At 31.6% G+C, this 17,982-nt stretch overlaps 1 protein-coding gene across 1 annotated transcript in view; it reads right to left on the bottom strand.

Annotated features, from left to right (window-relative positions):
• The window catches only part of LOC139494612 (E3 ubiquitin-protein ligase TRIM71-like), a 52,906-nt gene extending 37,341 nt beyond the window's left edge, over window positions 1-15,565 (bottom strand). The window contains exon 1 of the mRNA XM_071282771.1: window positions 14,799-15,565. Within this exon, the coding sequence (XP_071138872.1) occupies window positions 14,799-15,565 (767 nt within the window). The remainder of the gene's footprint in view (window positions 1-14,798) is intronic.
• Between the last annotated feature and the right edge of the window lie 2,417 nt (window positions 15,566-17,982).

The following is a 17,982-nucleotide window of genomic DNA, read 5'->3' as shown; positions in this document are numbered from 1 at the left end:
TTACACAAACCTGCATAAATAAGCACACGCTTATAGCTTTACAAACTATGTCTCGAATATCATAATCATGTCAGATTATTTCAAAAGCTAAGTCAGGAGACGATTTGAAATGTGCAGTGGAATAAATTGTTTCATATAAAGTTCGACGATAATGTCATACCAATAGCATTATTATATCCATAGCATATAACTAACGAATATTTGCTAATATAACTACGTTTTAATCCAATATTTACAATGTATACAATCATTTCGTATTACAATTTCACAACATTGTTTTCGATGTTAACTTATCGCATGATAAAGACGATCTGTTTACGTCTGAACATTAGACATAAAATTTCACGCTAATTTAACCTGATTCCCAGAGAATGACCAAAACAAAGTAATTAAATCAAATCAGGTGCACGTGCAGACGATTTTACTTGAACTCTAAATGACTAGACTGACCTACTGAAGGTGTCATAAAATTTAAGAATACCGTTAAGATTAACAATTAACTTTCTACACAGTTATAAATTCTTTGGAAAATACTGTTATCTTTAACTAATCTTAGCAGACGAAAATGTAGCTCTATTTCAACATAATTATATTGAAAATTAACGATAAAAATAAACTTGCAAAATTATAAGTGCAATCAATAAAAACCGATTTCTACTCTATTAAAAATCCTAACTATAAACAATCATACTAATAAAAACTAAAAAGCTATTGTTTTCAATTCAGCTGGCACAAATGCTGTGATTTTTGGCCAAAAAAATAATATGTGTGGTTCCAGTTACACCTAAAATAATAGTTATCTTAGGTAGATAATTATTTTTCTTTTCTTTTATGCATTTGTTTTTACACTATGTACATGGGAGTAACATTTTGACTTAAAAAAGCGCTTGATGGAAAACAACAAAAAAGTTTTTTATGGTAGGCTGTTATTCAGACTAAAACGTATGGGAGGTAGGGTAATTTGAATCACACATGCCTTTTTCAATATTTTCCTCATAATCTTTCTCAAGAGTCATTTTAAAAAGTACAAATAATGGTAAATAACCAATCAATGTTTAAACATTTTTTTTTAAATATTTCTCTTTTAAATAGCATGTTGCTCGTTAAGCTTTGCTACTCTATTAACAAAATTTTATAAACATCGTTAAATCATAAATTGTATATATAAGTGAATGCTATATTTATTTGTTTATAACTTTACATTTACCGGCCAAAAAGGGAAATAATTAATCATAGAATACAGCATACTATTTAGCAATGTAGTATAAAAATGACAGTACAATTAATTGAATTAAAGCGATTGTGGAGCATGTTGAGATGTCAGCTTGTTCTTTCAGACTAGTGAGTATTATAGTCCTTTATCAATTATTGAAATGTGAAAAGGAATAACTTCAAAGTGTCGATTTATAAATTCATAAATTACAAAGAAATCCTCTTTAGGAATGTTGAACTTGAGTTGATTTGACCAGTTTTATATATCTTCTCTATGGTCATATAGTTCTTTAAAAGGATGGTTATTATTCGTCCGTGGGTTTCATCATCTCAGCTTTCAGCGTCTCCCATGCAGTGAAATCTAGGAAATAGTGCACGAAATCGTCCCGTTGGTTTTTCGTTATTTTGTTGTTGTGTATATTGTTGTTGTTCTCTTTATACTTTTGCCATGTCATTGCCAGTTTGAATGATGAGTTTGAATCTCTCTTTGGCATCTTTAGCCTCTTTTGTAGACGGAACACGCGTCTGAGATAATCTCTCTTTGTCATCTTTAGCCTCTCTTGTAGACGGAACACGCGTCTGAGATAATCATTTAAAAGGTATATTTATTGATTTACTTAACTATTCTGCTACCACTAATTTATAGAATGAATTGCATATTATGCATGTGTACGCTATACTTATCTGTTTTGTATTTGACACTTACCAGCTGAAAAAAATCAAATAAATAATTATAAAATAAAGCATACAATTCAGCAATAAATTAATACAACGTCAATGGAATAAGTTGAATAAGTAGTAATGTGAGAGAAGAACATTTTAAGATTAGAGTTGTCAGCTAGATTATTAAAAAGTATTTCGGTCAGTAATGATGCATAATATTGATATGGGAAATTTGTATGATTTGGTGCCTTATAATAAAGAATGTGTAAATCAAATTTGGTTCATCATTCTCAAGAAAGTTGACGTAAAAACGATATAATCATATTTTTGTATGTTCTCTATGGACATAAATTTCAACAGTTTTTGTAATGATACGTCATAGGTTTTATACATTTCTGCTATGGGTATTTCCTATAAAGGTTAATCTAGAAAACAGCGAATGTCGTCGTGACGTATACAGTTTACATATGACTAATTAGTTTGAACGTCTATTTGGTAGCTTCTACCTCTTTTGTAAAGGAATGGACGTCTGACATTCATCATTGTAATGTTATAATTATTGTTTACTTTACCATACTAATCACATCTTATTTTATTGTAAATTAATGTAGAAAATCAAGAATGCAATGTTTTTTTTAGACATATGCATGGTATATTAATGCTTATACTTTACACCTTTGTTTTAATATCTTCATATAATGAACTTCATATATATATATAGTACGCCGCTAGATTAAAACTGACGTGGAAAGGTAACACATGCCCACCGAAAGCTCTTTTTTTGAGAGCCCAGGTGGTCGTGTGGTCTAGCGGGACGGCTGCAGTGCAGGCGATTTGGTGTCACGATATCACAGTAGCATGGGTTCGAATCCCGGCGAGGGAAGAACCAAAAATTTGCGAAAGCAAATTTACAGATCTAACATTGTTGGGTTGATGTTTAGACGAGTTGTATATACATTATGTACACAGCCATGTATCACCATCATTGATGGCGATCCGATGGATACATCTGTTGTAGGGTTGTCACTGACTCAGACGTACTTATGAATATAATTATTTTCTGTGACTGTATCTTACATTAATTTGTAGGATCCTTTACTATAGATAATTTAGCTGATCTGTAACAATAACATCTTCATGCCTTATATATCATGTACTGTAGTACGCCGCTAGATTAAAACTGACGTGGAAAGGTAACACATGCCCACCGAAAGCTCTTTTTTTGAGAGCCCAGGTGGTCGTGTGGTCTAGCGGGACGGCTGCAGTGCAGGTGATTTGGTGTCACGATATCACAGTAGCATGGGTTCGAATCCCGGCGAGGGAAGAACCAAAAATTTGCGAAAGCAAATTTACAGATCTAACATTGTTGGGTTGATGTTTAGACGAGTTGTATATACATTATGTACACAGCCATGTATCACCATCATTGATGGCGATCCGATGGATACATCTGTTGTAGGGTTGTCACTGACTCAGACGTACTTATGAATATAATTATTTTCTGTGACTGTATCTTACATTAATTTGTAGGTTCCTTTACTATAGATAATTTAGCTGATCTGTAACAATAACATCTTCATGCCTTATATATCATGTACTGTAGTACGCCGCTAGATTAAAACTGACGTGGAAAGGTAACACATGCCCACCGAAAGCTCTTTTTTTGAGAGCCCAGGTGGTCGTGTGGTCTAGCGGGACGGCTGCAGTGCAGGCGATTTGGTGTCACGATATCACAGTAGCATGGGTTCGAATCCCGGCGAGGGAAGAACCAAAAATTTGCGAAAGCAAATTTACAGATCTAACATTGTTGGGTTGATGTTTAGACGAGTTGTATATATATATATATATATATATATATATATATATATATATATATTCAGAAATAAATCATACCAACACAAATGGAATTTATTGAATGAATAGTGAAGGTCAATTTACAGTAAATTGGCTAAGAACAGCGACATCTTTGGCTCGTTGTAATGACATTTTCTTATGTGGAAAAATAGCGAATTGAACCTGGTTTTATAGCTAGCAAAACCTCTCACTTGCATGACCGGAACATTTGGAATTACAACTTACATCTTGTTTTGTCCAATTATTTAATAGTATACACTACAAAAAAAAAGTCTGAAATGGCTTAGATCTGTACTCGACTGTGTGTTTTACACGACCAGTCATAATTGGTCTTAAATTTACTCGACATTACTCGACCATACTCGAATATTCATTTAAAATATCACACCCGATCAGAGAGTATTTAATTCAGAATAACATACAGTCCAAATTGCAACATCCTATTTAACTTAAATCACAAGGCCTTTTGACTCCACTAGATAAGTAAAACACAAGTTTATAAAAAATGGGATTTGTTTTTACCTGTAAAGTACAAATATACTGAGGTAATTACACCTTATTTAAGTGCTTCTTGTATGTCATGTCCTTAATTTTAACAATCAAATTTTAAATGCAATTGAAAAAAAGATGTACTGCTAAATTAGAACGCATGTCCTTATCTAAAAGGTAATAGATGATTACTTTTGTGTTATATATAGAATCTTAGAAAGTTGTCATTTTCTAAATTGATGAAGTTGCTTAATATACTATCTATAATACTAAAATAACGAGGTCCAATTGGTCAGCCGTCATCGGGTAAAAACGACAAATCCAAGAATTCAACTTTTTATATAGCTTATATAGGACAATAAGGCGTATAGGTACAGTTTTCAATTTGTTAGTGGGCATGACGTAAAACACCGATTCAAAGAGTGCAACTTTATTTATAACTTATGTAGGACAATGCTGTTGATTAAAAAATACTCCATTCAAGGACCTTTTGATTTCCAAATAATTAATATGACCAATAATTGATAAGTTCCAGGTCGACGGATTCAAGCAGAAAGATTTTGAAAGCAGAGAAAACTGTGCATCTTATAAGCGGCATGACTATCAGATGACAATACCAATACTAAAATAAGGCTTACGCATATTTATATACTTTAAATCAGTCACGGCCCGCGATATCACGACTCCACTCTAATATATTTAAGATTAAAATATGTGCACTGTATTATTAACTAAGACCAACCGACACCAGAAGTATATACTAGGCTTAAATTAATAGTGAAAACTGTAACCATAAAATATATCTGAAACATTCATAAAATATTCAATAAAATAATAAAATATAAGTCACAATTCAGTTTTGAGATGTTTTAATCAGCTTGTTTTATTTTTATTTTAAGTGTGATTTATATTATATGTAAATTTTGACAATGAGGTGTTTAAGTTATATTATGTTTATCGTTAAATATTCGGTTCAATACTATATTTAATATACATGTGTTCTTTCAAATTGTTATTCAACTTACTAGTCAGGGGAAATAACTGTTGTTAAAACAGTTCCTTAATTGATAAAATACGATAGATAGATACAAAAAATAGGTCTATGTTGGTTAAGATCAGGTTTAGTTTTGTTCAGACTAGGTGGAGAATTGATCAGACTAAGTCGAGTATGGTTCAGACTAGGTCGAGTATGGTTCAGACTAGGTCAAACATGGTTCAGACTAGGTCAAACATGGTTCAGACTAGGTCAAACATGGTTCAGACTAGGACGAGCATAGTTGAGGCGCGTATAAAATGGTGAAGTACTTGCCTAGTAAAGGTCGAGTATAAGTTTAGACAGTAAAGTATGGACCAGACTACAGTTGAGTATTACAAAATCCATGTTAGCCTCATTTAGACTGTTCGACTAAAAATCAGTTCAGTCGAGAACAGATATCGTCAATTTCAGAATTTTACTGGTATGTCGTGATAGCTTACAATTTGTTATAATCTACATGGTCATATATTTCAAATGTTTTGTTTTATAATACGCCTTCAGCTTTAACCGTTTCTGCTTTGAGCGTTTCCCATCAAAGTATACCTACAGAAAAGCAATTGGAATAACCGCGGTTGTTTGATTTTGGTATACTGTTATGTGTGTATATAGATTCAGACCTATTTACTATTTGTGTTTGGTATCTTTTACCTCTTCTGAAGACTGGACACACGTTTGCAATCATCATTTCGTTCATATCTTTTGTATAACTAATTACAATATACTTATTTGGTACATAACACTTACATGCGACTGAAACAATAAAAATAAAAATGCAATCTTAAATAAGTATAAAGAAACATCACTTTGTAAATATGTCTAACTATTGTTTTGAAGTGTTAATAATTTTTAGATGAAACTTTAAATATGTGCTTATATCGAGTTAAATGTATTTTATTTGTATCAATACAGTCCCAATAAAGGATAGTATGTGCAAAGCAATACTATGAGGTTTGTACGAGCTTCAGTATTAACAGTTCTTAGAGAAAATTAATTTATTTATACAATCATCAAATTATATTTGATATGCTTCTTGTAGCTAGATATACAAATGCAGGTTCATGGTGACCGTCTGGAGCTTCTTTACAATGACAACAACATTTTACAAAGTTCAGTTCATTCAATAATTAAATAAGTCCATGTTTAGTAGTTTTGATATTTGTTGAATATTTTGATAGAAAAGAGTAGACCTCTCTTTATTAATTTTCTTTATCAACTATGTTAACTATATCTTGATGGAAACATGTTTAACTGGTGATCAAATCTCATCAGTTCGATAAGAGAGGCAAATCAACAACAAACTTGAAGAATTACATGGTCTCTTATCGATGTACGTCAATGGAGTAAATTATTTCTGATGTACATGTGTCCCTTGCAATGCAAATCATAATTTCGTCAAAATAGCGTCATCTGGAATACGATACGAAGTGTAAATTTGAGAATCAGCCAACTGTTATTATAATTAAAGATCTAGGAAAACCTTGACTAGTCGTAAGTGAGATAAGACCTATCAGCCTTAATTTTGACTGTAAAGTTATGTGATGTCAAATCAGTATGTTAGTGCTCAAAATGGAAAAATGATCAATGGATAGTTAAAATTGTTTGTCACAGTTACTAAATTGAAGATGTCAATTCTGAAAAAAAATCAAAAAAAAAAAGCACAACTTGTTCTTTCTGTAATATCATTTATTTTAAGTTCACTGTGATATATGAGATATAAGCACATATTGTCATGTGGTTTATTGATTTATAAGACATCATCAATCAATGCCTTGAGATAATTTTGAAATCAAAGTTATGATTATTTTTTTTCTAGTTAGATCAGACATATATAGCAGAAGGTGTACATACTACAATGTTCAACTGTTTTATACTTAGAAATGTGACACGAACAGCGAAATGACACTTCTATAATCCGTCGCAGTTTGATGTTGTATCACCTTTATTACATAACTAGGGAGATGTAATACATTTGCTAATAATATATCTCTGTAAGGGCTTTATAAACCAGGTTTTGATCACCCAATTTAATTTGAATAAATGCATTTTATGATTGATTCATTGAATTTTTATATAATAAGCTAGCATTGGGTTGTTGTAAGTTAATACAAGCCGAGGAAATAAATAAAATCCGTTTTAAAACACTTAATACCAATGTAAAATCCTTGTAAACACATTTTAAAACTATTTAAAAAACCAAACAACAAAGGACAACATAACTTCAAAATCTTCATCAGTCCCGAATAAACTAAAAAAATAAAACAATGTTAAGTTCAACTCGGATTTCACTACTGCAATAATTGTCACGTTTTACTTCAGGATTCAAAAACATATTCAGGTAAAGATATATTATTACTTTAAACCAACATACAAGACAACAGATAATTCAAAATGGAAAGTCCTTTATCAAATGGCAAATCAAAACCTTACACATATCAAACGAATAATTTTTTTTGTCATATTCCTGACTTTGTACAATCATTTCCTCATACGGAAATGAGGGAGTAAATTTTGTTTTATAACTTAACCTGTATTCTGCATGACAGTCGCATATAATTCCCTTCAATTGACAACAATGTGTGAAAGCAACAACTATAATATGTTATAAGGGGACCATTATTTCGATTCCAGTATTCTGTTTATATTATATAATATAATTGTTTATTTTCTCAAAAGACATGTTCAACAAGACACAATGGGCATTCGAAAATCATAAAAACCAATGAAAAAATACAACACCTGGACAAAAAAAGACGACAAGACAAACAACAATTTTAAAACAATACATAGAAAACGCAGATGTAGCATTCGTCGTGTTACTCACAAGGTAAAAATCAGGTTTTGAAAGATAAAAGATTAATTCTAGAAATTTTGAGCTGATCAGAGGTGTATATCTTTAACACTTAACAAGTCAAAATATCTCTATGATTTTTACATCTGTGCAATTGCGTCTTTGTTTACTAAAAACCTTTTTTTTTAATTTCAATATAAACACTAAAAAATATTTACTGTGTATTATTCTTTCGTTCATATCTGTTGTGTAACTAATTACAATATACTTATCTATTTGGTACATAACACTTACAAGTAACTGAAACAAAAAAAAAAGAATGCAATCTTAAATAGGTATAAAGAAACATCACTTTGTAAATATGGCTAGCTATTATTTTGAAGTGTTAATGATTTTTAGATAAAACTTTAAAGATGTGCTTATTTCGAGTTACATGTATTTTATTTGTATCAATACAGTCCCAATAAAGGATAGTATGTGCAAAGCAATACTATGAGGTTTGTACGAGTTTCAGTATTAACATTTGTTAGAGAAAATTAAATTATTGATGCAAACATCAAATTGTATTTGATATGCTTCTTGTAGCTAGATATACAAATAGGGGTACTTAGAGACGGTCTGGAGTTTCTTTACAATGGCAACAAAATTTTACAGAATTCAGTTCAAATTGAATGAGTCCATGTGTTTAGTAGTTGTTTGATATTTGTTGAATATTTTGATAGAAAAGAGTAAACCTCTCTTTATTAATTTTCTTTATCAACTATGCTAACTATATCTTGATGGAAACATGTTTAACTGGTAATCAAATCTCATCAGTTCGATAAGGAGAGGCAAATCAACAACAAACTCGAAGAATTACATGGTCTCTTATCGATGTACGTCAATGGAGTAAATTATTTCTGATGAACATGTTTCACTTGCAATGCAAATAATTATTTCGTCAAAATGGCGTCGTCTGGAATACGATACGAGTGGTCAATTTGAGAATCAGACAACTGTTATTATAATTAAAGGAAAACCTTGACATGTCGTAAGTGAGATAAGACCCATCAGCCTTAATTGTGACTGTAAAGTTATGTGATGTCGAATCAATATGTTAGTGCTGAAAAATGGGAAAATGATAAATGGATAGTTGAAATTATTTGTCAAAGTTACTAGATGGAAGATGTCAATTCTGAAAAAAAATCAAAATAGGAAGCAAATCTTGTTCTTTTGGTTATATCCTTAATTTTAAATTCACTGTGATATATGAGATATAAGCATACATTGACATGTGGTTTATTGATTTACAAGACATCATCGATAATCGTAATTGTTAGGTAAAAGAACATTGCAATTTTTTTTTTCAATGCCTTTGAGATAATTTTGAAATCAAAGTTATGATTAATTTTTTTCTAGTTAGATCAGACATATATAGCAGAAGGTGTACATACTACAATATTCAACTTATTATACTTCGAAATGTGACACGAACAGAGAAATGATACTTCTATCATCTGTCGCAGTTTGATGCTGTATCACCTTTGTTACATAACTATGGAGATGTAATTCGATTGCTAATAATATATCTTTGTACTGGCTTTATAAACCAGGTTCACACAATTTAATTTTAATACATGCATTTTATGATTGCTTCATTGATTTTTTTTATATAAAATAAGCAAGCATTGGTTTGTTGTAAGCTAATACAAGCCGAGGAAATAAATAAAATACGGTTTTAAACACTTAATGCCACTGTAAAATACATGTAAACACATTTTAAAATTATTTAAAAAACAAACAACAACGGACAACATAACTTCGAAATCATCATCTGTCCAGAATAAACTAAATAAAATAATGTTAAATTCCACTCGGATTTCACAACTGCAATAATTGTCACTCTAGTATTCCCTTTTCCTTAAGGATTCAAAAATATATTATTACTTTAAACCAATATACAAGACAACAGATAATTCAATATGGAAAGTCTTTTATCAAATAGCAAAGCAAAACCTTAAACACATCAAACGAACAAAAACATTTGTCACATTCCTGACTTGGTACAATATTTTTTTCATACGGAAATGAGGGAGTAAATTTGGTTTTAAAACTAACTTAACCTGTAATCTGTATGACAGTCGCATATAATTCCCTTAAATTGACAACAATGTGTGAGAGAAACCAATAAAATATGTTATAAGGGGACCATTTTTTCGATTCCAGTATTCTGTTTATATTATATAATATCATTGTTTATTTTCTCAAAAGACATGTTCAACAAGATACAATGGGCATTCGAAAATCATAAAAACCAATGAAAAAATACAACACCCGGACAAAAAAGACAAAAAGCCAAACAACAATTTTAAAACAATACATAGAAAACTCAGATGTAGCATTCGTCGTGTTACTCATGTAAACATCTTGCTGTTTGGGGAGTAAAATGTCCTATGTGGTATAAGTATTCCGCAATCAAGAAAATCATGAGAAGTCATTAGTTACCTGATTGAAATTAGAAAATAAAATTGTTGAAAACTTACAAACTGAATCAAACACTTCAAAAACAAAATCGAATGACAAGAAAATATCGTAAACGTCATAATACTCAATCATATTCAGCTGATATCATGAAGATCTTGTTTTAATATTGCAGTATGTATCTAATGGTCAGTGTTTAATATTTATTCTTTTATAAAATGTGTAGTATCGGAACGATCAAGCGATTAAGATACACAAAATGTATTTGTTAAACTTGTCTGTAGTAGATGACCGTTTTAAATACTTGTCATTTACAATAGACGTAGATAATACTTACTTATCAGTATTCTTTTTTTTTCTGAAAGATAGAACAGATCAATGGTGTTAGTTATAAATGTATAAGTGAAAGACGTCTAAATAAACAGGCCAGTATGGTCCGAGACCACAATTGACGTCCCTTGATTTTCGTTGTTCACGAATATAGTCCCTAGTGTTGACAGTGGGTTACTTGCCATTAAATTTTATACCCCTTCCAAATTTATTTCTCCATGTTTAATGCCTCAATTTGCAAGTAGGGGGGCGAAATTACACTGTAAAAAAATGGGTCCAGAATTTTAAAGGAAAGTAGTGATTTGGTCCAGCTGAAAAAGGTTAAAAATTAGCACTTCGGAAGCTGTCAAAAGATTTTAAGACGCCCTAAACATAGAATTGTCCATATTTTGAGTTAGAGCCGATGAAGTTTTCTATAATTTTGATATAATTTGTCCCAAAAGTAGTACAGCACACTGTAAAAATTTCTTTGAGAAAGCGCAGGTGGGATTTTTTTTATTTTCATTTATGTTCTAAGGGAAATGCACTACGAAATAATTGTGTTCTCGGACCGTATATTTGCTTCTGTTCAAAGTGAAAATATGATGTGTCGTTCATTATTGAGGACTGAGGCTGCTCAATTTTGTTCTGGAATTTCCAATCAATCAGACATCAATGGTTTATCAAGAACTAAGTATAGTATTGGACGATCTTTTTTTTTAATTGTCCTCGCATCATACATGCTTCCCGTTAAGAATGTCATCTATGTAAAATTGAGAATTATGGAAAATCAAATGATGAATGTGTCAAAGAGACAAAAACTAGACTTAAGAGTAAAAAACAGCCGACGGCCACCAATGGGTCTGTAACACAGCGAAAAAATACTGCAAGTTCTGTGAAAATAGACCTCATACTAATCTCCAATCACATTAATGAACTGAAATAAAATTAGAAAGACAAACAAAGACCAAAGGCTCCTGAATTTAGAAAGACGCAAAAATGCGGCGGCGTTAGAGAAGTTTAGTGAGATCTCAACTTTTCCTATGCTTAAATATCAAAGTATTTACAAGTTGAGAGATAGAATAATGCTCATAAACGCTCTTTCTGTTTTTTTCATCAATGGGTTTAAAATATTTATGAAACATTGCAATCATATACAATGTATGTGGTTTTAAATAAGAACAAAGGACAGAAGTTGCATTTTCGAAGACCAAACATATTCTGCACTTCATTGAAGTTAAGGAATAAAAAAAAAACGTTCTGTCTTCATACTTTTGATACGCCATATGATACATAATATTATATACATCTTTGTGTCATGGCCATAGATACAAGGAACTTACCCACACTTGTTGCATTTGAACAGGTATCTCCCTCGCTCTTTTGTGTTCACTTCCGGGTTGTAATCACTATAAATAGCAACACTTAGCTATTACTAACTGGTAGACACATAATCAGTGTAAAAATAGCAAACAGCATTTGAAATATATACAAGAGTCATATACCAAGTTAATAAATCTCAAATTAATTGAAATAATAATCTATAAGAAAAACAAATCCGCTCACACCCAGACTGAGATACATTTCTTTTTCCAGGAAGAGATATTGCTTAAATTCAGAGAAGTTTTCTATGGTTCAGTGTAGAAGAGAAGCTGTTTACCCACCAAGAGTATTACAATTCACCATTTGTTGTAAATGAGGGTTGTCGTTACGTAGTATTCCTATTTTTTTTTTACAAGACCTTATGTTTAATTTCGACTTTGTTTTTAGTCTTATTGGTGTATGTCGTTCCTTTAAACCAAATCGGATGACATCATCAAAACAATATAAGAGTTTACACCAACAAGGAAACAATACATCAACGTCATTCTTTTTTATATTCCAACATTGTCCAAATCCTTAAAGAATTATTCCTGATTTGCATACCCTTTTCCCTGTCTTTCTTACAGACAAAAAAAAACTGAATTAAATGACGAACTATTTTAATTTAACCTTTCATAAATCAGCATATTTGTAATCTTGTTTCAAATTGTTGAAGAACTATATACGAGTATTCCACTCATGTTGTAATGACTGATAGTTCTCATATTAATACAATTGAAACCCCTTGTACTAACTTCATCTGCATTTTGGAAATGTGACTGATAAAATCATTCACCCCATCAAGATAAGTCGATTGCGAAAGTGACTACTGGATTCGTTAACAACTTAATCTACAGTCGAATGTGAATGTGAATGCTTAAGTGGTTGAACTTAATGTGAATGCTTAAGTGGTTGAACTCTTCATTGACACTCGATTGCGAATAACTTTGTCAATCGATAATATGTTAAAAAGAGGTGAAAATATAACAAAGCGGACAATTCCATATGAGGAAAGATATGACATACAAAGACTATTTACAAAAGGACAAACTACACTTAACAAAACAGTATGACTTTGTTATGTTGTTGTAAAACAGTATGGCGTCTTTTGATTATACGTGTCTCAATAGTCCAGACAATTGGGATGATTGACTCTTATATTTTGTATAAGTTTAAAGAGGTTCTTAATATTTCAACTAGATAATCAAGGACATTTGCAACAAAATCTAAACACTATTGAATAAATAATTTATGCTTCAAGTATGCGTTTGCATATCATAAGAAGACTTATTAACTCAAATGCAATCGTGCTCGAGCCAGTGTGTTCTAACGTACGTAGTGGAAAAAAGAGGAGAGACATAAACCAGAGACATTCTATAAGTATACAGAGGTTTTAAATATTTCAACTAGACATGAAGGCACATTTTAACGAGCAGTATATTTACGAAAATTAAATGCAACACAATCTAAACACTATTGAAAATAACTAATGCTTCTAGTATGCGTTTGCATATCATAAGAAGAATTATTATCTTAAATGCAATCGTGCTCGAGTCAGTGTGTTCTAACATACGTAGTGGAAAATAGAGGAGCGACATAAACCAGAGAGACATTGTAATTGACTTATCGAAAATAAAATTAAACAGTGTACTGGTGTACGCAATATATAAAACAAACTTAATCAGAACTCTTGCAACGTCAAATGCTTAGGTATGCAAGACGATAATGTGTAATTCAATCAAACATTTGATGACAAGTTTAGTTGTTTCCCCGATTTTGTTTTTTCTCCATGGATTTATGAGTTTTGGACAGCGGTATACTACTGTTGCCCTTATTTACATGGTCAAATACGTAACTATAAAAACTGTATAATATACAAATATATTTCCCTACCTCTTTGGTGAAGGCAATTCTCTTTCTATGATCATTGTTTGTTGTGTACGCATTTCACTGATAAAAGAAAAACTGAAATTTTTACATTATTTTCTCAAAATGTTCTGTCAAGTGTCAGGAGAATGACAGTTGTTAACACATAGTCATTTTCTTTGTATGTTGGCGTTTGTTTTTGTAGCAGTAAAGTGTTGTTATCGTTCTGTTGCTTTCCACTTGTAATTAATGTGTATTTCCCTCAGTTTTGTTCGGATTTTTTCCCCCTGTTTAATCGATTTATGACTATTGTAAAGTGGTATACTTCTATTGTCTTTATTTCTATTATAATATTGCATAAAATGCATGAACTTAGAATAACAAATTTTAAATAACGGGAAAAACATGTATATCTGTACTAGTTTGAAAGCAAGTTTTTTGCACATCTACATAAGTTTACGATTTGTCGAGATTGGTACATGCACAACTTAAAATATACACTACCATAGACCCCGTATTTATCTACTGGAGCACATTGTAAATCCATAATATTAAACAATACATTTGTAATGAACATATATTTGTATTTTATGAATTATCTCTCTTTCGCCTGACATATCTTTTTCAGATATAAGTTGATATTTTAGAATGCAACATGATTTTGATTTCGCAAAAATACATGTCTCATTAAGATACCATGGTTATATTAAAGCATGTATTACGACCACAAAAATGCTCAGTCATTTTTAGTAGAATTACCTGATTATGTAGTTACCAAACAGCTGTTTAACGTCGTTATCTGTTGCAGACTTAGCAGTATACTTTATGTTCGGAAACTCGGGAATTGGCTTTATCATCAGCTCTGCAATGTCATCTGTAAGTTTCTGTAAAGACTTTAACAAATTTCCATCGTTTCTCACCTTGTCGAGTTCATAAATCTGCTTGTCTAAATCGCTTCCTGCCTTCAAATCCATTCTAATATCTGCCATGATCTTTGTTAATTTGTCCTTTTCTCTCCTAAATTGGTCATTGACCGATGAAATCATCTCTGCGACACATTTGTCAACCATAGCCTTGAGCTTTGCACCTTCATTTGTGATAGCTTTAACTACTTCTTCCACCTTAACATCAAATTCCTTTATACCTTCTTCTATCTGCTTCATGTTTTGTGTTGACTCTTGTACTTTTCTACTTAGGTATGTTGTGTTCTTCTCCTTCAGCTGTGTTATGCTGTCCATAAGCTTGGAAAAAGCATGCCCTGTGTGACTGCCAGTCACACAACTACTGCATACTACTACGTTACATGTTTTGCATACAAAACTGAAGTCTTCATTGTGGTCCTTACATTTCGATTTACCTTCCGGGATCACGCCTGTTGAAGACTGGAACTGGTGAGTTTTTGATATCTTCTGTCTATTATGAAACGTTTTACAATTTTCACAAAAGTACTGTTCACACTCCAAACAGTATTGGGATCCTGTAGCACTTATACATATCTCACATGTTTTAGAGGCTGTCTGTGCCATTTTTTCACTGATCGTCCGCAATATATTCTACACAGGTAAGGTATATAACCATTGATAACGGTTATCTATGTATGTTGTGTGTTTAGATGATAAACTGTGAAACATTAAATTTAGATTATAACGTGAATATCATTTGAACTTTTAGATAAAGACTTCATTGTATTGACTATACATAGCTAGTGTACAGTTATGTGAATGACATTAGTTATTGACCTGCATTCTTGACTCAGTAATCATAATTTTAATAACCAACACAAACTATTGTATTGAATTATACCATAATAACTGGAATATGTATAGATGATATTGCAAAATAAATGTGAACAAAAAAAAAAATTTGGTATGATTGCCAATTAGACAACTTTCTACAGAGAACAAATGATACAAGAACTAGTAGCTAACGGTCACCGAACAAGAAATAAAGGATACAACAGATACAGTAATTCGGCCTCATATCTTGACTTACATCTGGAAATTGACAATGAGGGTAGGTTGAAAAAAAAACTTAACTACAAAAGAGATTATTTTAGCTTTCCAATTGTGAACTTTCCATTTCTAAGTAGCAACATTACAACAGCGCCTACATATATGTCTCCCAATTGATACAATATGCCCGTTTTTGTATTTCCTATCATGATGGTTACTGCTCAAAAGGAAAATATTAAATCAAGACTTCCAAATGGTGAAGTTGAAATCCTCCCTTCGTGAAATTTACGGACTCCATCACGTGTTGGTTGACCGTTGTTGAATTACCGTTTCACAGTTGATATCAGCTACGTTCCTTACGTCGTAATTATATTTCCCTCCCCTTTCATGTATATGACCTAGAGACTTACCGGATTTGTTATAACATGAGCAACACGACAGTTGCCAAGTGTGGAACAGAATCTGCTTTCCCTTCCGTAGCACCTGCGATCACCTCTTGTTTTTGGTAGGGTTCCTGTCACATATGCTTTAGTTTTCTATGTTGTGTCGTATGTACTATTGTTAGTCTGTTTGACGTTTTCACTTTTAACCATGGCATTGTCAATTTATTTTCGATTTATAAGTGTGACAGTCCCTCTGTCATGTAAATCATGATTATCAAATGATTAAATATAAGAAATGAATAAATCGGTTACTTTGTTTTAAAACTTGTAGAGGTTGACACTGTAGATGTTTAAGAAGGGTAAGCAGATCTGACTTCAAATAGTTAACATTTTCGAATTCAAGCTGCACTGAACATCAATGTTTTAATTAAAGTCTTATCAAGTATCATAAGTTCAATAAACAATAACAAAAACATGTTTTAAAAGGAAAACATCACACTGTATTATACATAACACGCACACATAAGGCATAGATTACCTTAGCTGTTTCTGGCAACACTTTTAGGAATTTTGGATCTCAATGCTCTTCAACTTCGTACTTTATTTGGCTTTTTTTTTTTACTGATGAGTCTTTTGTAGACGAAAAGCGCGTCTGGCGTATGTACAAAATTTATTCCTGGTATCTATAATGAGTTTATTTATACATAACACAAAAGATTTACCAACACGTACCTAGCGGGAAACCTGAAGTAAAAAAAAATTATTTTTTTTAATTTGTCTGTTTAATTAATATATTTTCAATAATGAATTATGAAGAAGACAGTATTATGATATTAAATGTTATAGCAATAAAGGTTTTTTGTAGAGTAAAAGGAAATTAGTTAACTTGCTAAAAATCAACAGTTATATAGTGACTTAAATGTAATTATTAGCTTATCACAATATTGCATGTCAACATGAAATCCGCTTCGTGAGGCGAAGTCCAATTGAGGTCTTTATTGACTAAATTCTGTTTGGATGCCTCAGTTCCATCATCACTAAAAATACTGACGCCGTGGTATGGCCTAGGGTAATTTATTGACGTAAAGCATAAAAAATATCACAAACAATAGGGAGTTAGGTCAGCAATGCTGTAATAAATTATGATTTATTTTGTTATCATTTAAAAGAGAAATATTTGGTATCTGAATTGTTTTAGTCGGATCAAAAAACAACAACAACTTAAACAAACCTGAACGTCTTCCTAAATTTTTTTTGGCAGCATTTTGTTCAAGGTTATATTTATCTTTCTGACATTGTTTTACATCTAACCCCTCTATTGGTTTTGTATTTACATTTTTCTCTATTTTCTCATTTTTTAAATTTTGTTTTGGAAAAGTTCTTATTACGATTAAATATTCTCTTACGTTTGAAGTTTTTTTGGATGAACTTTAAGGTGAAGGGGGAGGGAGATGGGGGGGGGGGGGGGGGGGGGGGGAGGGGGTTAAAAGGGCAAAAAGAAGGAAAAATTACGAGTTTTTAAAATTGTTTCTTGAAATCTAATAAAGTGCCTATGTAACCCAGAGAAAATTATGGCGATTAAATGGGACAACAACAGTTCACATGACA

This window comes from Mytilus edulis, chromosome 11 (assembly GCF_963676685.1).
Source record: "Mytilus edulis chromosome 11, xbMytEdul2.2, whole genome shotgun sequence".
NCBI classification, from domain to species: domain Eukaryota; kingdom Metazoa; phylum Mollusca; class Bivalvia; order Mytilida; family Mytilidae; genus Mytilus; species Mytilus edulis.
The sequence above is the reverse complement of the archived record's forward strand: the minus strand, read 5'-3'. Positions and strand labels throughout refer to the sequence as shown.